Genomic DNA, 24,549 nt, shown 5'->3' with positions numbered 1-24,549 from the left:
CTAAGCTTCTGACTTTAAAATAGAGCTAACCTTTTTTGGGGAACTTGCTATTTGCCATGAAGATTGCCATAGAGATTTCTATGTAATTTCTAAGAGTTGTTTCATTTAATTCTTCAATATAAAAACCATTTCAAAAACTTTAATGCTGACAACATACAAAACCTTCTATGAAGCAGTATAGAAATACTGCAGAAGAAAATGATTCTGTTGTCCTAAGGTATTTGCATTTTGGAAGAACAAATCAATATTCTCATTTTTACATGTAGTGAATCCAAAGTCATGGATCTTGAGTAAACTTCCTATGGCCAAATGGGATTTTATGTCCAAAAATACACTCTAACCCAAGTTTATGGTCATGTTCATGCCTCTTAATAGTAAATGATGCTACCTGTGTAGGGAAAATAGCACATGACTAAAAATCCGAGTACAGAGATCATTACTATATAGTTGCCTTTTTAAAAAAAAAAAAAATCTTGAATTACTGAGAAGTTTGAAAAACACCCATATTAACATGAAAAGTCAGAGAAGAACAGATCTTCTGTGTACTTGTTCAGTCCCCATTTGACAGAATGGAGTTAACATTTCATTCCAGGTCTCCCGTGTCAGTGCTGGGGATGGAGGCCACCACCTCTAACTTCCAAGATGAGAGTATTTGCAGGAGCTCTGCTTGAGAAGCAGAACAGGGACTGGATTCCTCAAACTCCCAGCAGGATTTTAACCACTATTGCCAACGTTTGTCTTGGGCACTTTCAACCATTAATCATCACAGAGTCTCTGATATAGGACATAAAATTTTAATAACTCTGGAAATAAGATCTAAATAAAATAGCTTTGAAATGATAAGTTATTTTTATTCATGGAGTTTGGAATTTGAAAATTTCAGTAATTAATCACTGATGAAACCTTGATATTATGGATGAATACTCATATTTCAATAGATAATTAACTCTCAAAGTTGCCTAAAGCAACGGTTTAAACAAATATATAGACTATAGAAGGTGGCTGAACCAATAACTCAATGATGACAATCTTATCAATGTTCCAAGAAATGCATGGGATGAGTGACTGATACAGTGGATAAAGCTGTCACAGGCAATACTGGCATCCCACATGGGCACAAATTTGTGTTACAGCCACTCCACTTTCATTTCAGTTTGTTGATGGCCTGGGAAAAGTAACAGAGGTTGGGCAAGCATTTGGGCCCATGGCAGCTGCTTAGGATTCCCAGATGAAGCTCCCAGATTCTGTCTTCATCCTGGCTCATAGCCCTGACTATGTGGCCATCTGGGAAGTGAACTAGCAGTTGGAGATCTCCACATCTCCCTTTCCCTGTAATTGATTTCAAAATGCATATTTTTGAAAAAATATAAAAGATTGGGACATTGTAACAAGTTTATCAAGCAATCATTGATTACAGGATTGCATGCACAAAGTTAACTGTACACGAACCAACCTCTATTCAGTATTACCACAAGCCATAGTAAGTCAAAATCTCACCTTTTAGAAAAATGTGAAAAAAAGCCAAGTAACAAAAATTCAGATCATTCTTAACATAATCAAGAATTGGTGTTGTCATACAGGTTACAGTTTATCATACCATTGATTACAATGATGAACAAGTTTATCATTCCCACAAGTAAAACGGGAAAAAATACACTACACTTAAAATATATGGTAGAATGAGTCAAGTGATGCATGTAGGATACACAAAGCACTTTATTACCTGAAAGAAAATGTTTCTGCTGGCTACACAAGTAAGACGTGGCTGAAAAGACGACATTTAGGACGGGTCTCTAAGGATTAGTAGAATTTTAACAGAATGATTGGAAACAGGAAAATATGTTTCTGGGTCAGGAAATATAGAGGGAAATAGTGAGAAATCCTAAGGAAAAAGTAGTTGAGGGTTTCACAGCGCAACCTTTATTAAATATAGATAATAAGTAAAATAGCAGGGTAAAACGGAGAAGCCTGAAATAGACACAAGTATATGTAATTCCATTATGTGACAAAACATATAATATACTTAGGGAGAAAGTTTTATTTAGTGATGCTGAAATAATTTCATATGCTACTTCATATTGAAAACATGAAGGTGGTGCCAATGAACTAATGATCCAAATTAATGAGAACATTACAAAAATCACTGCACAAATTTTATAGTTGAAAAAAATGAAAATGAAAACATCTAAATCCATGAAATACAGTATCTCATGTAGGTAAATGAGATAAAATGGACTTTGTTTTTTTTTAAGCCACTGTACTAATCTGTGATGTTTGATTGATGGTTTTAAGCCATTTAAAATGAGTTAATATGGATAGGTGGTAATTTAGTCGTGTCATTTTAGCAATGGGTTGTTCATTTAGTGTTCTGTTATTTATTGTGATGTTCTTCACATTTGCCTTTGGTTTTGGTGGGCACTATTCCTTTTCTCTGTCAAGAGAACATCTTTAAGTATCATTTGTAGGGTAGGTTTGGAAGAGGGATATTCTTTTTTCTGTACCGTGGAAAAATTTTGTTTCATTTTTAAGGACAAAGGAAAGCTTTGCCAGATACATTTTTCTGGGCCAACAATCTTGTCTTCTTACAATCCGGAATATGTCATTCCATTCTCTTCTGGCTTATACAGTTTCCTGTCAGAGATCAGCTGTGTTGGAATTTCAGGGGCACATTCAAGGATATTTTCCTTATGTTTGATTGAAGAGAACTTGATTATCATGTGTCATGGTCAACCTTGTTTGGAGTTCTATGCTGTCCTGCATGCCGTTTCCCAATTCTTTCTCCAGATTAGGAAAGTTTCCATGTATTATTTCATTGATAATAGCTTTAATCCCAGCTTCTCTTTTTGGAACTTCCATAACTCTTAAGTTGGGCCTTTTAATAGTGTCTCTTAATTCTTGAATACTTAGGCTAGCTTGTCCCAGCTCCACTTCCAGCTTTTTGATTGTTTCACCATTGTGGCAAGAAATATCTTTCAATTCTGAGATTCTTTCTTCTGCCTCATTCATTCCATTATTAAGAGCTTCTACTGAATTTTTAATTTGATCTATTGCATCCTTCATTCCCAATAATTTGGCTTGATTTTTTTCAGTGTTGCTATTTTCTGTGTGACACACTCCTTAAATTCCTTGAACTCCTGGATGTGCTTCTGATTGTTGATAAGAAGCTTCATAATGAGCTTTCTGAATTCTGTATCCCACATTTCCTCTATGTATTGCTCAATTAAATCTGAGGTTGGCAATGGCTTTTGCTCCTTTGCAGAGGAGTCTTCAGTAATATTCATTGTGCTCTTGTCTCTTCTTTTGCTTTTGATCGTTGTGCTTCTGGTTAGCAGGCTCTTTCCCTTAGAGCAGGTTTCTGCTGTGTCACTCATAGGTTTACAGTTCAGTTTTGTTTATTATGTTTGGTAGCCAGTTCTTTATTTGCAGCAATTTGCACCATTCCCTCCAGCGAGTTTCAGGTCTGGCCTCTTGTGTTAGGCTTCTACCATGGTCTCCATAGCCCCAGCTCCTGTCTCACCATTCTCCATCTCCTGTGATCCTGTACTGTGGTTGCACTGCTGTCTGTACAAACATTCTCACACTTCTAGTTCCAGCTGATACCAGGATTAGGGAGACACCAGGTACGCTAAGTAACTAGGTTGTTGGTGGTCCTGATCTGCCAGAACCTGCTTGCCACTACATCTGAGGGCAACCCAAACCCATTTTCATCCTTAGGGTGCCAAAGTTGATATTATTTTCCCTGTGGGACCAGTGCAATGCACTGAGATGGAAGTGAGTTTGCTCCCAGCTCAACACATGCACATAGCCTTTGGCAAACTGTACATAGCACCTGATGTGCCCTTGGTGGATATAGAGGTAATTTTTTAAACAAGGTCATTTTTTCTAAATTTTAAGGAGCCATTAAGGAAAGTACAAACAAGTTTTCCTCAATAAATAGTTAAAAATTCTACCACAGATGCCATCATAAATTAACAATACTCCTTGGATGACTTTGAGAGCCAGTTTAATGACTAATACATAAAAACACCAAGAAATTGAGAAATTAATACAAATAAGATAAGTAACAAACAATTCACAGAAGTGCGTACACAAATGGCCTATACAATTATAAGAAGTTTTTCAATGTCTTTCGTGTTCAAGGAAATATTAATGGAATGAGCAATGAAATAACCTAACAGTATTAATAGGTTAAAATGGTAATCAGATTGATTACAAATAATGCTGTAAAAATGAGCAAACGGTATCTTATTACTCATAGGTGTAGGAGCTGCTATTGAAAAACAATGTGGCAGTAGTCATTAAAATGACAAATGTACATGCCTTTTGATCCATCAGTCCTACTTTTGTGAATGCCTGCTATAGAAAATGAACAGCAACTGACAGGTGCAGGGTTTTTTATATTAACATTGTATTATAGTAAAAAAAAAAAATACTGGGACTATGCTGAATGTTCCAACTATGAAGGACAGTTGATTCAGTCCTTGTAAAGCTGCATGATGCAATAGTATGCAGCTAGTAGCCAATATTTTGGTCTGGTAAACATTTATTGGATATGATCTTTTATTAAAACAGTAAGCACAAAGGTTCATATTAAAACAAACAATAGTGGCCGACTTCGTTGGGATGTCTACATTCCACACTGGATAGCGTGGTTCAAATCCCATCAGCTTTGCCTCCTATGGACCCTCCTACTTACATGCATAACAGATGATGGCATAACAGCTAAAGTGTCTGAGTCCCTGCCATTCCTATGGGTGACCAGGATGTAGATCTTGATTCCAGCCTTCTCCCTAGCTAAGATTCAGCTATTGCAGTTAATTGAAGAGAGAAAAGGTGGAAGATAATCTTGCTTTCTGAAACTGAGAGATTCAAATCAATGGAAATCAACCTTTAAGAAAAGTCATTTATCATGTATGAATATATGCATCCAGGAGACCAAGTACACTACAGGAAATTCGTAGTTGTAGAAAGAGTCTCATGGATGGAGGCAGCCTAAGTTCATATTTAATTCAGGAACATTTTATTTCAGTCATTTCTGTAAAAGCATATATTAGTAATCTTTCTAGGTAACTTTTGCCATTTAAAAAAAAAGACATTTTAAAGACTCCAATATTTAAGCATCTGTAAGATTTTCTCCAGATTGCTTTACTGAAATGTGAAGGAAAAAGAGACTCTTCATCTAATTACTTAACAGACAATCCACATGGAAAGTGAAATATATCAACCATCGCAGGGTCCCTAATTGTGATTACATTTTATTGCACTCAGCCTATTAAGTACTTAAACTGCCAGATAACACAATATCTATTCCTAATAGTGTAAAGGATATTAACAGTATTTTTGTTCCCTTTTAAGCCCTGTTCCAACCATCACATGGATGAAGGTTAATGGATATATTCCCAGTAAGTCACGTCTGCGGAAATCTCAGGCAGTGCTGGAAATACCAAATGTGCAGCTAGATGATGCAGGAATTTACGAGTGCAGAGCTGAGAACTCACGTGGAAAAAATTCTTTTCGTGGACAGTTACAAGTATACAGTAAGTCTCTTCAGCAAAACATGTTTCCTTCTTGAGAATCTAGTTAAAAATGCCAATGTAATGATGGACGCACTGTTGCTTAGAATCATACACTGTAATCATACATGTTTTACACCATAAAGTATTTTAAATGTTTTACATCAGAAATGGAGAATTATCAATATCCATTTAAAATGTAAAATTTATATCCTTGGAAACGAGATTTTCTTCGCACTAACAAATTCTCTACTAGTTAAAAATCTTATAAACCTTATTAATTTACTCTACCGTTCCTCTGGTAAGGAGTTACAACATAGTACTAAGGAATGAAATGCTATCCGGCTGTCATGTTTTTATAGTTCTATTGAAACAAGTCACATTCATTAGTGTTTATTTCATCTATCAGCTATTGTCTGATTATGGTAGAATTATGGGCAGAAAGACTAGGTGCTTTTAAAAATTTTGTATTATTTACTACCAAACCTTTATAAAGAAGTGTTACTGACCTCTGGCATATGTTAATCCAACAATGTAGATCAGAGAGGCTCTTGATTGCTAGTCTGAACATTGTGCATAGTGCAGTTAGTTGTTTATAAAATTGGAACAGTCTGATTCAAATGTTTTCAGTCACATATTCCTTTCTATGCATTTACTTATTGCATCCACATCTTGAATTTTCTTACACCGTGTATATAATGGGTAAATGGTTGTATTCTGAATACAATGAGTTATGATCTAAATAACAAACTTCAAAGTAGTTTATATTATGTTAATTAAAATATCCATCAACCAATAACTAAATTCAACCTTTCTTTATATTTTAAAACTCCTTTAAAAACTCTGTATTCCAACCAAACTGACTATATACTGCACATTTTGTTTTTTCATTGATTTAAATACTGCTAATTAAATCTCTCATACTGCTCCATTTTATGGAAATTTTAGAGCCAAGCATACTATATGCTACAATAAAGGCATGTGCAAAGGATCATAAGAGGTGAATTGTCTACTGTATGACTCTACATTAGTTTTAGAAATGATATTTAATGCTAGGACAAATTAGGGAAATATCCAGAAAAAAAAAGAACATAATTTATTTAAGAATTTTAAAGACTGAAATAGCAGCACTGGTTTCATTCTTGTAAGGCCACGGCTGTTACATTTTGATGAAATCCAGAGGTAAAAATTGATAAAATTCATTAAAACAAATCATTAGCACTTTAAAGCTAAAGCAAAAAAAAAAAATGTTGCTTCTCTACTCACAATGGAACATTAGCATTCAAATACAATGTCTTACTTTATCCTCACAGCAACAAGTGTGAAATGTTACAGGTCCCTTTTTACACATACAAATCTTGTATTTGCTGGCAAGTGTTCAACCTAACTTTACACACACACACCTGCTAGGAGCATCATAATCTCTGAAAACTATGAAAGATGTCAGGGCATGCCCAAAATGGCTCTGTCACTAGGATTTCCCAATACCAGAAAGAATGATACAGTACATCCTGGGAGCTAGGCTCTTACATGGCCCACACTTCTGTTTCTTCTTCTCATCCCAGTAACTTAAAGACAGCTTTCTCTGTTGCAAGGAATGTAGAAAAATATTTGATTTAATATTACTGTGCAGCTTTTGGTGAGAGGAAATGCCTCTGAAACAATCTTGAGCTTGCCTCATCATGCACAATGGATGAACATGTAAACCAACTGGATTAAAGCAGCATATGAATAGTAAAATGATCTGGACTATTACCTAGAAAGAGAAGTAGTTAACCACTGGGCATATGATTTTGGCAGACCAAAAATTGTGTACTGAAAACACATGACCTCTCAGTGTAGCCCATGTTTAGAGTTACTTCCCAAAAGGCTCATCAAGTGTTCAGGCACTCTGAATTGCCATAGATAATTCTCATTTGTGACATCTGCCAAAGAATCATGATTAGTGTCCTACTAATTTCTTCAAGGATTCCAGTTGTTACATGTTCACCCAGCATTAGTACTTCTAAAACTGTTTGACGTGGGATTTCCTCCTCACCAACTTCTAAAAATGTACACATTGTCTTGACCAGCAGTTCCACCTGTCTGGCAGTAGGTATGAAAGTTTCACAGTGCGTACATTTTAGGTTCAGACACTTCTTAGTGCAATGGATTTCTCTTAACTCTCTCCCAGCTCTAACTGTGGCTCTCCTGTTTTGAGTAAAGACTGACCTTTTTATGCCAACAATGGATACTAAAGATATTCCACTCAAGTTCTTTGCTATAGTTCAATTTCTTCAAAATGTAATGACTGAAATGCTTTAAATGCTAAGTTCAATTAGATTTCTAAGGCAGTGTTTCCAAGCAACATTTTTTTTAATCAAAGTACTACCAAAGCATGCTTAAATTTTAGGCATAATTTTAAGCTACTTTTAAAATATTCAGCAGTATATTACTAACAGCACAATACAATGTAAAAAAACCTATGATAATTAAATATGAACATCAGGATAAATTTATGTGTCCAATATAACACAAATAGGTTTGAAAATCTTAGTCACAAAAAACAATTACAAATTTTGAAATTAATCTGAACCTTAGTATATTATGAAAAATTACTGAATATACTTTTATTGTTATACAGTTTTGTGGGTTAAGTAATTTTAATTATTGCTATGCCTCCCCAAGTTTCTGGTGATTGATCAGAGACAAGGTTTCAACTAGACACAGAAGACTTGTATCTACAAAAATAAACTGAACTTTGCCCACTGAGTTTTCCTATTAAAGAAAATTAACAAAATAAATGTAGAATAAAGCAAGAAAGAGCAGAAAAGTGACAGAGCGAAAGGCGGCATCGAGAGAAATGGTGGTTGGGAAGGCAACAGAAGCATCACTGAGGTCGTCTTACATTGTAAAAGTATCTCAAAAAGCAAGTTTTTGTATGGAAAACTATCATGCAAAATGTAGGATATGGTAAAGATTACATGGGCCCTGCTAGCTCAACCAGGAATTCATTATTTTATAAGGGCACAATTGCTCTGATTACTAGATAATATTAATAGCACACAAAAGCTATTTAAGAGCACAGATATCAGTATTCATGCCTTTAAGATACTTAAAAACACTAAGTTGCGTATAGTGAGCATACAATAAAGTATAAAATATGATGCAAAAGTTTTTATAAAATTTCGATGTTACTTTCATGAATCTTAATGGCTTCCAATGTCTGAGGTTCAACTGCAACATTTCAAAAGATTGCTCTTTTCCTGTTTCTACCATTAAATGTTAAGTATTGTGCCCAGTAGGTTGTATTCATTTCTATGCAAATATTAAAATAATGGTTAAAATAAGGCTCACTGTGGGGAATAGATCAAAGCAACAGAGACTGTACAAGAAAACTAGGGAACTGCGGTCTGTGTGGTACATCAAGTTCAGTTGTTGCCTGTGGTGTCAGCATCCCACATAAACACACGTTTGAATCCTGGCTGTTCCACTTCAGTTCCTGCTCCCTGCTGATGTTCCTGCAAAAGTAGTGGAAGATGGTTCAAGAAGCCAAGTCCTATGCCTTCCACATGGGAGACCTGAAATGAATTCCAGTCTCCAGGGTTTGGCTTGCCCAGCCCCAGCCATTGCAAATATTTGGGAAGTGAATCATGAATTAGCGATTAGAATCTGTCAACCAAATTCAGTGAATCTGTCACTTTGTCTCTCAAAGAAATAAATCTTTTAGAAAAAATAGGAGCTTCTGTTTCAGACACTTATATTGTAGTTGATATGTTCATTCATTAACTCATAAAAGACTTACATATTGTAATTCCCATATGATAAATGAGCAATCTAAATCTGGAAGTGCAAAGCTTGTACTTAAATCCCATACATAATTAGCAGTCAAACCAGAATTCACCTTAGCAACATGAGATTAGAATTCAACTCCCAACTATAGGATCCTATGTCTCTGTGGTACATTAGTGATGTAAGCCTTGAGATAAGAATGGGATAAGCAGCAGATAATAAAGCATAGTAAATAGAAATTAATTTAGGAGAAAACTGATGCAGTAAAATTGCTTTCCGTTAGTTGTCCCATCCCTAACTTTATTCAAAATCATGTTTATCTCTAGTAGGGATGATTTTTAAAGATAGCTTAGCTATTAAGACATATTGGAATTTAAGAAATGATTTCATATGTTTAAGAAATTAATCCTCTGGAAAAAAATTCTTACCTTGCCTTATTTTATTGCCAGAAAAAATGTCATGTGTGTTCATATATGACTCAAAATTATGTTAAAAAAGGCAATGAGTTGGAGGGTAGGATCCAGTATGTTTTATGTTATTACAAAAGTGGCCATTGAAATAATAATTCTCTTCCACTTACACATGAGATTCATTGAGGTTAAATATCTCATTCGCAATCACATCTTGGAGCTAGGGCAGGATAGCACTGGGACTAGTTCCCTCATTTGCCTTTCATCTGTATCTTTCCAGCACACTACATTACACTCTGGTCCATAGCTGAGAGCTATAATATTAAAAGTGACCTATGTCGGTGAAATATGTTGACTGTTCAGTACTTAAGATTTATTTGCCTCCCCGTTTCTGAACTGTGAACATTTATCTGTACACATTCACAGAATCTCTAATGACAAGAGATAATAAACAAGAGTTTATGCACATCTGCTTAGGGTTTCAAAAATATACCCCATAGATGAATTTAAAGCTCACATGTATTATAGAAGTAGTTGTCACTATACAGTGCACCTGGTGAGATTCTTAGTTGCTGAGTTTCTAGGGCTGTATGCCTTATTTTCCACACCCTAAAATAGGAGCCCTAACAAAAGCTGGATAAAAGAAGTTATCAGGTTTATTTTCAATGTGATTCAATCTTTGATTTTCTTTTTCTAAATATGACAGATTCTTTACAATGTAGACTGTGTCTGATTATTAACTTTATCATGAAAATCAAAGCTATTTCCCTTTAGTTACTCTCAATCCTTTGCTAAAAAAAATTAATGCATTTTATAGATACAATTTAGGCTATCTAAGAAATTTAAGTGTAAACCTTCTGTGTTTATTATGTATTACCAATAAAGCGCATTAAGATTCTTGCATATTTTTCCGTATCAAGACAAATTATTTGAGAGTATTATCTAGTGTTTAATTGTTTAAACATTCTATTAGCTTAGTTGCTATTTTAGTTCTGCAGTTCATTAAGCATCTTGCAATAATCAAAAACAGGAGAAGCTTCATTGATCATCTACATTTTCCAGGTACATGAAGGATGCCACTTCATAGATTCAAATATTGTGTATGTTGATTTACCAACGATGGTATTAAACTTATTTCAATATGAAGCTTAACTTCATTTTGCATTATCTACAGCTCACATACCATTTGTGTTAGTGTGTCTGTGCACATTTGAATTAGTATGTCTGTATTTGGAGGGCGTTACCTGTCAAGTTTTTAATAGCTTATACATACTAATTGATAATGGCATGTAAAGCAGAAGTCACCCGTAACACCAAAAGTGTCTTCTCTTATGATTCAGACATTACATATCTGCATATTATCTTATATATACACATGTATATATGTATGTATATATGTGTGTGTATCTCAGAGCGAGAGTCCTATGCATATTGGTTAGCTTGGCACAAACACAAAAAGTGCACACTATCTTAATTGTAAACAGCAAGATCTGAAACCACCTCTCATATGTCAAGAAATGGTACATTGACATTAATTCAGAAAGCAGTTAACAGATTGCTTCTGTTTGCACACTTCTTGTTAGAATGGATTTGAATAATATAATTCTGTCACCCACTAGAGTTTTATCTGACAAACATACATTGTGGGATCATACATTTTTCAATGTAAATATTGCACTGTTGGTAGTATTCAAAGACACTTAAAGCAACAAAAATTAGAATTCTAATATATTCCTAAGAAAAATTCATTTGGAAGTCAGTACTCTATTAGGCAATTTTATAAATAATCCAGTATAGTCTTGAGGAAACATTAAAATGATTTCTAATGTTTCCTCAGACTAGAAAATATTTAATGTTAATAGCCCTTTCAATTTGGTAACTTTTAAGATCTGTTTTTTTTTTTTTTTTGCCTCATAAGATTCAAATCGGAGCATTGGTGGCAACACATTAAGAAATCATTTAAACATTACTAAAACAACATTTTCTAATCAACTATCTTATTGAGCAGTGTGTACTCAAAATAAATGTATTTCTAATCAGATCTGCTCCAAATCATCCATCTACCTGGCTGTCCAACTCTAACCAACAATTTAAGTTAATAACAGAAGAGGGGACATAAGTTACTACGTGAGTTCCTTCAAAGTGCAGAACTACCACAAAAGGACAGATGAACCCTTTTAAAGATATGATTAACACGTTTAAAGTAATACTTTAGTTATCGGTTTAAAAGGCAAAAACAGTACATCTTAAAGAAAGCACACATGGTTTCAGAGACAGAACACTGGTCAACTTGAGTTACAAAAGTCCTGCATTGAATACGGGTGGAGAAACGTATGAAATTATTTTATTATTATTATTAATTATTTTGCATTATGTGACAGTTTCATAGGCTCTGGGAATCCCCCCCCACATCCCTCCCTGCTGGTGGATTCCTCCACCTTGATGTAGTATTACAGTTCAAATTCAGTCAAGATTCTTTCCTTGCATACGTATACCAAGCATAGAGTCCAGCTACTTGTTGTCCAGATGGGTTGAACAGTTTCTTGGGGAGACCATTTCTGGTCCGAAGTTAGAGCTGGTATAATATTATCACAGTCAATTAAGAGTCCCAATATAACATCAACAGCAGTTTGCAACATTATGGAATTGACATGGTTGTGAGTAACCAGTATGTTTAAAAAAAAAAAAAAAAGCAAGTTCCTAAACACAACCTATGATTAGCTCATTGACATTTCAATTTTAGTTTATATACAGGACCGGCTGCTATATACCTTAAAATGGCTATAAGGTACCATTCAGCTGTCTCGTGTCTATTTCATTTTAGTATTTAGCCATTTGTTGTGTTGAAGTATAATTTTGCTGATCTTGGCAGATTTTAGGGTAATCTAGACTGGCTTGTAACTCTAACAAGACATTTGTTCACAATTAAGGTGCAGAACATTTTTTTTTTAATTTTGGAGGGGTGTGCAGGGAAATCCCCAACACCATGGTGAGGAGTGACTAATCTTTGTGTCCCACCCAGCGAAGCATGAGCCAATCCACGCCAGCTCTTTCCTGTCAGATTCCAAGCTCCCAGACCTTCACCACAAACTATTAATACGAGCAACAAGGACTATATCCCAACTGCCAAGGAGGCCACAGGGAATTGGATGCCCTCGGAGGCCGAGTACTCTGAGGTCACCCACCCCCAACCGGAGCTTCCACAGGGGATGGAAGAAGTCCAAACACTACCGTGCAGAAACCAACGTCATCGGAAAGACAACCAGAAGCCCTGAGCGGTTCGCAGAAACAGAAGAACAATAAACCTCCTTCGGGACCAGGGAGGAGAGCTTTCTCTGGTCCGCGCCTGGCTCCAACTCTGGACCCCCACCCTCCCTCGCAGTGACCATCGGGATCGCTCCGAAAACCCCTCATAGCAAACAAACAACCATACAAACTAAAAAAACCTAAAATAAATAGACAAACAACAGAAAGTAGAGCTTGGAATCTGACAGGAAATTATTTTTTGCCGAAAATATTTCTTTCGAACACAAACTCAGTATATTACCTCCAGTTGTTACCAATCTGCCGTAATACTTGGGAAAGGCATTACCTCTATGTGCTGAAATTCCTACTAAACATGTTCTGTGGGCCTAGGAACAATCAAGCCACTGGCTTCAAAGCAGAATAATACAAGAAAATATAGTTTGCATATTTTGCAGAAGTCATGAGATACCAAAAATATTTTCAATACTTGATTTTACTTGCATGGATTTTTCTGTGTAAATTTTGAACTTGGTAGCATTCTAGAAACAAATTCATCCTTTTTTTTCATTGTTAAACACTTACAGCCTACCCTCATTGGGTAGAAAAACTGAATGATACTCAACTGGACAGTGGGAGTCCTCTCCGATGGGAATGTAAAGCTACTGGAAAACCCAGACCCACATTTCGTTGGCTGAAGAACGGAGCGTCCCTCTTGCCTCAGGTACTGTAAGAGACTGTTAGCCTTGCAGTGTAACTTTAGCCAGATTTTATACAAGATACAGTAAGCTCTATTGTTACCCAGTCACTTCTTCAGCCTTTAATATATTTGGAATAAAAAAATAACAAGCATTTAAGCTTTTAATTACCTAATTTTTGGTAATATATTAAGATATTTTAAACTATACAGCCTTAGGAAGGTATCAGTGATTATTAGACTCATTACTAGATGACCTTTGGGTATGTATATATTTATCACCCTACATAAGAGGCAGTTAATCTGTATAAACAAAATGACTTGCCCAGAGTCTCACATCTAGCAATGGAATACCAGCAAAGTATCATAGCCTCCTGTTTCCTGGAGGAATATTTTTTTCTGTAATCACACACCCCATTTAGTCTTTTGGCACTGGTATTGTGGCACAGCTGGTAAAGCTGCTACTCTGCCAGCTTCCCATATGGGTCCTAGTTGGAGAACTGGCTTCCTCGTGTCCAAACAAGCCTTCTGCTAATGCCCCTGGGAAGGCGGTAGTAGATGGTCCAAGTGCTTAGGCCCCTTTTCCTTATGTAGGAGATGTAGAGGAAGCTCCCAACTCCTAGCTTTGACTGGCCCAGCCCCAACAGTTGCAGCCATCTGGGGAGTATACCTGCAGAAATTTCCCTTCTGTTTTGTCCTTTTTGTGCAACTCAAATAAATCTTTAAAACATTGAAGAGTAAATGTCTTTGACATTTTTATGCTTTTTCAAACAATTTCGTGCTGGATTTAAAAAGTAACTCAGTTACTATTTAACTTCAAAATAATGCTAGTCCTTCAATCACTTTGCCTTATTCATCATCTGTATAGGAGGCACAACGGAGGAGGAATAGGAATAGTGAAGGAGAAGCACAAGCAGGTTTCACTGTTTGGGTTCTGTTATCTGTTCTTTGCTACATTGGGCTTCAGTTAGCTGTGATTTAAGAGGAATTGTTGGTTAAAAAGACAAAAAAAGAGTACAGTTTAACAAAAACACAAGTGTTTCAGAGACAGAACACTGGTCAACTTGGACTGCAAGAGTTATGCATCGAATACAGAGGGGCAAAGATAAGCTATGATATGAAGTAACATTCAAAATCCTCTCTAGCACCAGTAAAATGTTTTTATACATTTTTTTCCACACATATTCTTTACAGCACAAATTCAGACCTTTTAGGTGGAAAGCAGATATTCTGAACTAATCATTCATACTCTCATTCCAACCCTCCTTGGACTGCCAAATAAACTTTCAGAAGGAACTGTGCTGGCTAGGCTTCTATTCTTAGCAGATGAATAACAAATTCCAATGGCAGGAAATTTGCTTAAGAGAATGGACTATTTTTAAAGTATTGTCAACTTTCTTGGCCACTATATTGATGAACAAAGCACTTATTAGAAAGTCTACAAAATGATTTAGGTGGCATTAACAAAACCCTGCTTGTCTAAGCATATTTTACATTTAAATTTGAGTTCTGACCTTGATCTCATTTTATTTCAGCATATATTCAACTTTCTGTCTTCTATATTAAATTTCTTGCACTAAAGTTTTTATTTTTTGCTATACTTTTGTACAGAATTTAGTTGTGGGCAGTTTCCTAATCTTGTGTGTGTGTGTATGTGTTGGGAATAGAGAAAAATACAGACTTCCAGTCAGATCAACATGGTGTATAGGGATTGTGGTTAAAACCTGACCAATATTAACCTTGACCTCATGTTTACAATCCTCGTTCTACCATGTGAACACCTGCTTTTCCTCCAAAGACATCCAAATAAAAGCATTATCTGCTAATAATTCACAAGCTTAACTGGTATACCAACATGGGCTGTTTGGTTTTGAAATAAAACTGGAAGTAAAATTCATCACAATGGCTGCATGAAAACAGTTATAATTTACAAGAAGCAACAATGAGATCGTAAATTCACCATGATGCTAATAATGCTTAACTGCATTAATTGAAGGCTTCTTACTCTGCCTATGAGATTTGTTTGATTTGTTGCTTTCTAGATCTCACTCTTTTTATTCCATTACAGAGTAGGGTTGAGATGGTTAATGGCGTGTTGATGATCCACAGTGTTAATCAATCAGATGCTGGGATGTACCAGTGTTTAGCTGAAAATAAATATGGAGCCATTTATGCCAGTGCTGAGCTGAAGATTTTAGGTATGCAATTTCTAAGTGAATCACTGGGAAAGCAGAGTCATTTCTTTGTATGCTCTAACTCTTTAAGTCCCAAAGATTATGATGGGGTTGCAAAAACCTACTTCATGGCTTAAAGATGAAATATCATGTCTTGCTGATATTCTCCTTAGGCACTGGAGGACAGGTTTGTATTGCATGATGTTTGTCTCATGATTTGGGGAAATGCCTTTTTTTCTACTTTCAGGATTAATCTTAAGATGTTGATACAATATGTCTTGCTATGACATAGTTATATATATTATGCTTCAAAGACAAGCATCTAGAGTATAATAATGTGGCATTCTAGCAGCCTGCCCCAATTCCCATATTGATGGTTAATATTTCCACCAAGTACTTCCTGCCTAGCTGCACAAGCAACCGTACTCTGACGTTAATCACCCTCTTGTCAAGTGGTAGAATCTATCACATCCTTACAATATTAAACAAAGGCTTTTTGAGGCCAGGCTCAACAGGTAAACAGGGTTATATCCTTCCTAAGAGGTAAACTAGGCACTGGCACAACGTCTTACTGAAGTGCTAAAAAATTGATTCAATGGGAAAAAAAGTATGTCAAACAAATACCTGGACCACGGAAGCAGATTTTATTTTTGCTAGTCTGATTTTATTATCAGTGGACCTCAGAAGGTAGTCTATGAAAATAGGTATCTGCATGACCTTACCTGTCCCCCTCAAGTGGACAGAAGCCAAAGTATGCTTCCTACTCATTAGTTTGATTCACAAGATGTAACATTGACAGAAACACCACAAACCTGAAGAATGTGTGAACCCACCATTTCTATAACAGTTTAATTTGGAAGTTTTCACTTCAAAACGTTCCATGTCAAATAGATACAAGATTTCATATTTTGCATTTTTATAGGAAAAAAAGTGCATTGGTATGTGATTATCAACTCTGACGATCTGACTTGGCCTTTCCCTTAGTTGACGGTACATTCAAAAACTCTCAAACTCTGCTCATTTCCTACTCATATTTTAAAAGTTACCTTTGATATTCTACTTGTACTAGATGGCCAAAAATGTTACCTAAAATTACTGGGTAGTTTCATTACCAATCTTTTAATAAATCTTATTTATATTTCTGTATATATATTATATATGTATAATATTTATGCAATACTTATAACTACAACCTTTAAAATTCATTTTGCCATGCATTTGTATTGATATAGTTTGGGCATAAAATTGTTAAGAAATACCCAGGAATTGGTCAGTTGATATAAACATCTCAAATACTTCAGACATATTTTCTAGGGGAAAAAAAATGTGGTAAAATACCTAAACATAGTGGTAAGAGACAGACAAGTGTGTAGTTATGATAAACAAAAAATATGAAAATTTACATTGAAACAATTCAGTTTTACATAATAGTAAATATGAATTAAGGTTCACAATTGAGAGATCTAGTGTTGTGTACCAGGTAAAGCTCCTATCTGTAACAGCAGCACCCCAGGATGCCAGTTGATATCCCAGTTGCTCGATTTATGATCCAGCTCCCTGCAGATGGCCTGGATAAAGCAATGGAAGATGGCCCAAATATTTGGGTCCCTGCCACCCGTCTGAGAGGCTTGGATGAAGCTCCTGGCTTCATCCTGATCCAGTCCCAGCTGCTGGAGTCATCTGCACAGTGAACAGACCTATTTCTCTCCTTCTGCATCTCCCACCTTCTTTATACCTCTAACTCAATATTTACGTAAGAAAAAATACACATGCAGAAAGGAAGTGGAGGATACATAATTACCTTTTCCATAGGTAAGTTCAATCCTTCCAAAGCAGCCCGAGAGGCTCCCCTTAGCAGGCCTGTTGATGTTCTGTCCACATCATTCATTACTACCTCACAACTGAAGTTGGTGATTATAACTGAAGCATGCCAGGCTTTGAAACATGCATTGTTGGCCCTACGTGTTGGAATTCGTTATCTCCCAATATGCAGGCAGCCAGTAAGAGATCTTATTTAATAAATTTTAAGCTAGTAACTGTTACAAATGTGGGTATTCCAGGATTTTGAGGCTTGTTTCCCAGGGGGAAAAAGTTGTAAACTTTGATTGTCATTGTTTACATTAAAGCTTTCATTTTCTTTTTTAATAGCTTCAGCGCCTACTTTTGCACCAAACCAACTGCAAAAAGCCATCATTATCACTAAAGGCCGAGAAGTCATCATAGAGTGCAATCCCCAAGGCTCTCCAAAACCAACCATCTCCTGGAAGAAGGGAGACAGAGCAGTTAGGGAAAACAAAAGGTTAGATGTCTGTTTCTTAATTCCAGCCCCAAACCGACTTGAGGTGTGTTGCAGATGACGCATGCCGAGTATAAAGAAAAATGTTTGGAAGTAGCTGAGACATTATTTGACAAGCTGAATTGAGAGTTTTCAGTTATTTTGAAGTAACTCAAGTATTTTAACTCAGTATGTTCAGACTTCTTTACCTCCATAGGTTATTAGCACTAATTGGAAATTTCATTAAGTTACAAATGAAGCAAACACTCTTCCTTTTAGTTTTTCATTTGAAAGGTATAGGTCTGGGGGGTTACAGAAGTTATCTCTGTTCCTTTTAAGGGTTATGTTTTATTCACTAAACTGAACAAATAATGCCATTGTTTCCTGAGTCCTCTGGATAATCTGGTTCGCCATGTGATGTACCACATGAGGTGTACAGCCAGAGTTTGCCTTTTGTCTTCACTTTTGTGTTGGTACCGTAGGCACAAAAGGGATGTGCAAAAAATATTAACAGCTTAAACATTTGTCTTTGGTGAGAAGGCAAAGGTTGTTACAAGACTATAAATGGAGAAGAATGACCAGAGAATTAGATTGTCAACTTTGCAGTCTGTATGCCAAGATCAATAGCTCTATTGCAGTTACCATTCTGGTGGTAAAAAAATGGTGATTCAGGTTTACAAAATAATGTGATGTTTTATCTTTGATATAGAAGTGTAAAAAGTTCCGTTTTGTTCATTTATATCTAAGAACACTTGTAATTTTATTCAGGATGAAGTCTTTTGAGTATTCTTTTAAATAATTTTGCAGTATTTTGGAAAATTCCCATTAGATATTTTAATTTCTCCACAAGCCAGATCAATCATCAATTGCCAATGTTGGATGAAGTAGTAATTTATGAAATGCTTTTGTTTGCATCAGACCCAAGGATCTCTGCTGCCTGGAAAGGGTGATCACGGGGGAATGGCAAAGGTCATATTGTTTCTTATTTTGGAAGAAAATGGTTCTCTTAACAGAAGATTTAAGCAAAAACTGAAATTCAAATAATCTTGAATCTTTTCATAGATGCTCACATAAACAGCAAATCCTGTATATTTCTGACTAAAGAAGAAAAAATTCTATTGCACAACAAGAAAAAGTCGCATTGCTAGTTATCATTTTTTTCCTGAATGTATTAACACCTTTTACAGAGTACTCAAACTAGATAAAGGCTTTATGAGCATAATCCATTCCATTTGAAATGCGTTACTTTGTTTTATAGAAGTAGCAGGCATGCCTTATCCAATTTATCTCAGCTCACTGTAAGAATGTTCACCTGATAAATATATCACCTTTTGATTTTAAACTAGGCTGCATCATTTGCAAAAGCAAAAATACTGGAAGTATAACATTATGAGATTTCTATTAAAATAAGCCATACTAAAATTTTTAGTTTCCACGAGTTAAAACATACTTTTGGATTTTGTAATTTTTTTTCTCTTCTACTAACCCCTTGTGCTAGTGAGAGAAATTTACTGACCTGGAATCCCTCACTTTCCAAGGCATCAGTACCAGTCAAAATGTTGTTCAGGAAATAGAACCAAATGGAAAATACATGTACCTTTATTCAAGTAAACCAAGATTTAGCTAAGTTTAAAACATTTTAACTGGACAAGTGTGCCATTTATGTTCAAAGCATATTATATTTAGCACAATGGGATAAACAATTTTAATTGAATTGGTTTTGGTCATCTGAACATTTCATACTCATAGGTAAGTTAAAATTTCTAGTTAAAACATTTACAGTTAAAATATCACTCACAGTTTATACTTAGATCTGTTAATAACTGATTCTGTTAACAACTGAATGCGATGTACTCGGATGTTTTATCAACAAGCAGTGAGAAAACAAACTAATTGGCTGGTCGGTTTCTGTGCTCCTGTCTGAATCTTCTGTGTTTACTTTAGGAAACAGGCCCACAAAACACAGTCTTTTTCATATTTATCTGTTTTGCTAGGGACATATAAGAACTGTTATCCTAAACTTTAAAATATGGTGAGAAATAACCAGAATGTAATTTCTTCCAGAAAAAACCTGATTAATTTTGTGAAGTTGTACACAATATATTAGGAAACACATCACATGACCCTGAAACAAGCAACTAAAATATGTGAGAAAATGGATCATGTAAGAGCTTATGAGTTGTTTATGGTTGGTTTATAGCACAGAATGAGTTGTTTAAATCACGAAGTGATCAAATAGGAACTCCTACTCAAGAAGTGGAATTACATTACTAACAGTGATTACTGGTTGTAAGTGTACACTATTTATAATTTGCAAAGCAAGTTAATATCACACCCATCTATGTCAGTGTAAAGAATCTGCACTGCTAATCTACTCATCCCAAGATTCTAAGATTTAATCAAATGACCCATTTACCTTGTAAAATAAGTTTAGAAGATTTAATATCACCAATTTGTGAAAATACAGTGAAATTTTGTTTGAAAAATACATTGGCCTATACTTTGCAGAGTGTTCATTCTGATGATAGTGATGATGTTGTGATGATCACAATCATTGGTGTGATGATGTTAACAGTGATGTGATGCCAGCATTCTTTGAATTTGGAATACTGGCATCAATTTCAAATAATAGCTTTGAAATTTGATCCATCCTCCTTTTGTTTCTCTGTTAATCAAGGGAACGAAGTTCAAAGTATCTGAGACTTTAGAAATTTTAAGGTATTTAATATTGCAGGTTTGTTATTCCTCAACTTCCCCACAACTTCCATTTTCTGCTTTTAGAGGGCCTAGACCTACATGTTCTTTTATCCGTCTATTCCTGACATTGACACTGTTATTTTTTACCCACTCCTAGTTCAGAAACTTTGGTTTCTGTAACAGTAAGCTGAAAGCACATTTGATTCCATCAATTTTAAAGACTACATGCAGATAAAAACTTCAAAAGAGTGAATGGAAATAAAGATAGAAAAAAAAGTATCCAAAGTTATTTATCTAAAGCTTAAAAAATGTATCTCCAGGTTTTGTTCCATCACTTTAAGAATCACTAGCATATATTGACTTGGGTTTCTTTAGTAGTCATGTCCGTTTTCATCCTACAAGTAATAAACTCCAGCACTAGGAATTAAGATGTTCCATTGGGATTTTTCTAGTATGCTTCAGTCACAGTGTTCTGCTCATCAAACTCACATTGGATTTTTCACTTCAGCTCATTATCCCCATTACTTGCCCATTAACTTTTGTTAGAATATAATCATCCAGAAGCACTCCAGCAGTGCACAAATATTAAGTCTTCATTATTGCGTGTGATCTTCCCTCTACTTCCTTTGGACAAAGATAAATTTAGCTAAAATGGTAGGGTTCCTCCCACACACACACACCTTTGGGAAAGGCACATTTTGTTTTCTTTCTGCTGACTCATAGGTAAATTTCTTTTAAACCTTCTAAAATGTGCCATATATATTTTTAAAAATATTCACGACTGTTTAAAAAAATCATCTAAAATTTCGAGTTCTGCTTTTCATTTCTAGAAGGAGAAATAATGTAAAAGCTATTAGATTACACATAGGTGGGCTCAATTTTAAATACAAAAAATAAAATAAACCCCAAAAACCTTCTAAAAAGGGCAGTGTGATTGTAGAATTTTTCATATATGGGACAGTGAACTAAGCTAAGCTTTGTTCTATTCCCATTACAATACTATCCTTACCATCAAAGAACATAAGAGCAGGAAAGTTTTAACTTACCCACTTAACATGCATAGGAAATTGCATTTCAAGTGTCCATTAGTTGACTTCTAGTGGGAATTCATGTGGTGTTTATTAGGCAGTGATGCTGAAGCTCACTGACTGATTCCCACACAGATGGGAAAAAACATTCTTTGTAAAAGCCCTGAAGGACACTGGTACTGAGAGGAAACCATGGTCTTACTTTTTTTTTCCTCAGGAAGAAGAGGAATTCATGGGTATAATTAGGGCCTTGTTGCTGTCACTGTTTCCACCTACATGCTGTGTTGGCTAATGAACAAGCTGTTTTGTTGTTTCTTCAATGACTATGTCTTCTACATATTAAGAACATAAAACAATGTAGACCCTAGGTATCTTGGTTTAATTCAGTGAGTAAGAAATTTTATGAGGAAATAAGCATTCATACAACAATGAAGAACATATCATTTGACGTTTGATGTTTTCTGTACATTACAATATGTTTTCAAGGGAATAAAATGATCAAATGACACTTTATCTAAAAGGAAGATAAGGTAGATACTTGACTTTAACAGATTTAGTACTAATGAGCTTCTCACACTGTAGTTGGTGAGATCACTCAGGGCTGACCGCTTGCTCTGCCCAAGGTCCTCTAAACTTGAAGAAATGGGAAGAAGATAGTGGCACATTCTTGTATGGTTGGGATGCCGAGCTCCTAGCTTCAACGAAAACCTAGTAAGGCTTTGATTCACCTTCTGCATCTTACCTTTAAAGTGCCAGTAAGAATACACAAAGACAGGTAAAAGCGCACAGTACCACTTTGTGTTCTAGAAGAAGTTATACTGTCAACATAATGCAAACTAAATTACAAAACGAATCATGGGTTGTTAAAGTCTAGCTGTCTGAGAAAAGTCTTCAGAGGCCAGCAAAGACAACCTCTACTTGATGTCCACACGTACCAAGTCCAGAAATTGGGCCTCACTTCAAAGGCTGGCTTGAATTCTTTAAACAGGAAAGATGCTACTTTCCTCACTCTACTCCAAAACTCTAATCTCAAACCATTTTATTAATTATGGAGCCAGTAATGAAGTCAAAAGACATAAAGCCCAGGGTTTAAAATCATTAAAAATTACATATCAGTGTTAAGAAATAGAAAAATAGGAAGTATGCTGAAATCTAGATTCCAGAAATTCCCTAATTCTATGCATTTGTACTAGCGCAAGGAATGTCAATTATTTCCATCTGTCTAGTATTAAGTTTACTAAGAGTTTGCACTCAAGATTATCAGAATAAGCAAACTCCTCTCCTCCAGTGCTAGAGACCTAACAGCCCCTGGGTGTTTGATTAGGAGCAGTGTACCCAACTGTCCTGAAAAATCAAGGTTGGAATCAGACCCTAGGCACTGAAAGAACAAGAGGAGCCAAGGAAACCAAGAACCTTTCCAGTAGCCAAAGCTAGGACAAGGCAGCAAAGAATGTGAAGCAAACATACATATTAAGCATATAGATTAATTAATAGCCACATGATAGCACTATTTAAATTGCAAAAATAATTATCACTAAGAACGGGTGAAATACCAAAAAATTGTACATGTGCATAGACATGTACATAAGCATGTTTCAAAAAGTCATTGAAAAATAAAATTAAACACAGGTTTATTATGGCACTGGTTTTGAAATATACACGTTTCTCCATATGTATTTTTATGAACTTTTTAAAGATCCTTATGGGCAAGACAAGAGACAAAGAATATTCCATCCACTGGTTCATTTCTCTAGTGGTCATAATAGCTAAGACTGCAACAGGCTGAAGCCAGAGGCTTTTGCTAGGTCTTCCCATGTAGGTGGCCAGAGCCTAAACACTAAGGCCATCTTCTGCCTTCTGCCTTAGTAGGAAGCTGGATCAGAAATGCAGCAGCTGGGCTTGGTGTGCTGGCCTTGTGGCTGAGGTCCTCACCTTGCATGTGCTGGTTTGCGCCCTGGCTGTCTCATTTCCCTTGCAGCTCCCTGCCTGTAGCCTGGGAGGGCAGTTGGGACTGACCCAGGGCCTTGTGACCCTGCAGCCACAAGGAGACCTAGGGGAAGCTCCCAGCTTCAGTTCAGCTCAGCTCTGGACTTTATGGCCATTTGGAGAGTGGATCAGTAGATGGAAGATCTTTCTCTCTGTGTCTCTTCTCTGTGAATCTGACTTTCCAATAATTAAAGAAAAAAGGTAGAGCAGACAAGACAGTATGGCATGAAGCATCACAAGCAGTGGCTTCACATACTAAGCCACCATGGCAAACCTAGGAGAAAGGTAAGGTGGCATATACTGCTAATTTTATAACTCAAGTAAATTATTTATTGTCTGAGTCTAGTAATGTTTACACACACACCCAAACACCCTGTAGGCCCAGAAATTTCCACGGGGGATTTCTCAAATTATTTGGAAAATTTAGTATCAGTCAGTAATGAGAGACAGCGCCGATTCCTAACCAATAGACTACCAGGAATCGGTCTGTGATGAAGAGATGGTCTTACCAATATTAGCTAATTGAACCCAGTTACCTATGTAAAAAGAATATTGTGACTAAAATGGGCTTCTCACAGGAACAAATTCATGTTTCATATTTAAATAGTGATGGCTACCACCGTCACTGGAGGAGGGAACAGTTTGCCTCCAACCAAACCCAGAAAGGATGGCAGAATTCTGGTAGACTGTAGGGGGACATTGTGACCCTAAAAGGTCAGTGAGCACAGGATTACAGTTGGTTGGATAATATTTGG

General features: G+C 35.9%; 1 protein-coding gene across 1 annotated transcript in view; it reads left to right on the top strand.

Moving 5' to 3' along the window:
- Positions 1-18,384, top strand: part of CNTN5 (contactin 5) — a 394,493-nt gene extending 376,109 nt beyond the window's left edge. Inside the window, exons 8-11 of the mRNA XM_058663995.1 lie at positions 5,356-5,537; positions 13,525-13,661; positions 15,703-15,832; positions 17,957-18,384. Coding sequence (XP_058519978.1) covers positions 5,356-5,537; positions 13,525-13,661; positions 15,703-15,832; positions 17,957-18,165 — 658 coding nt within the window. The 3' untranslated portion in view covers positions 18,166-18,384. The remainder of the gene's footprint in view (positions 1-5,355; positions 5,538-13,524; positions 13,662-15,702; positions 15,833-17,956) is intronic.
- The last annotated feature ends 6,165 nt before the right edge of the window (positions 18,385-24,549 follow it).

Source organism: Ochotona princeps, chromosome 4 (assembly GCF_030435755.1).
Source record: "Ochotona princeps isolate mOchPri1 chromosome 4, mOchPri1.hap1, whole genome shotgun sequence".
NCBI classification, from domain to species: domain Eukaryota; kingdom Metazoa; phylum Chordata; class Mammalia; order Lagomorpha; family Ochotonidae; genus Ochotona; species Ochotona princeps.
This window is presented reverse-complemented; position numbering and strand designations above follow the sequence as displayed.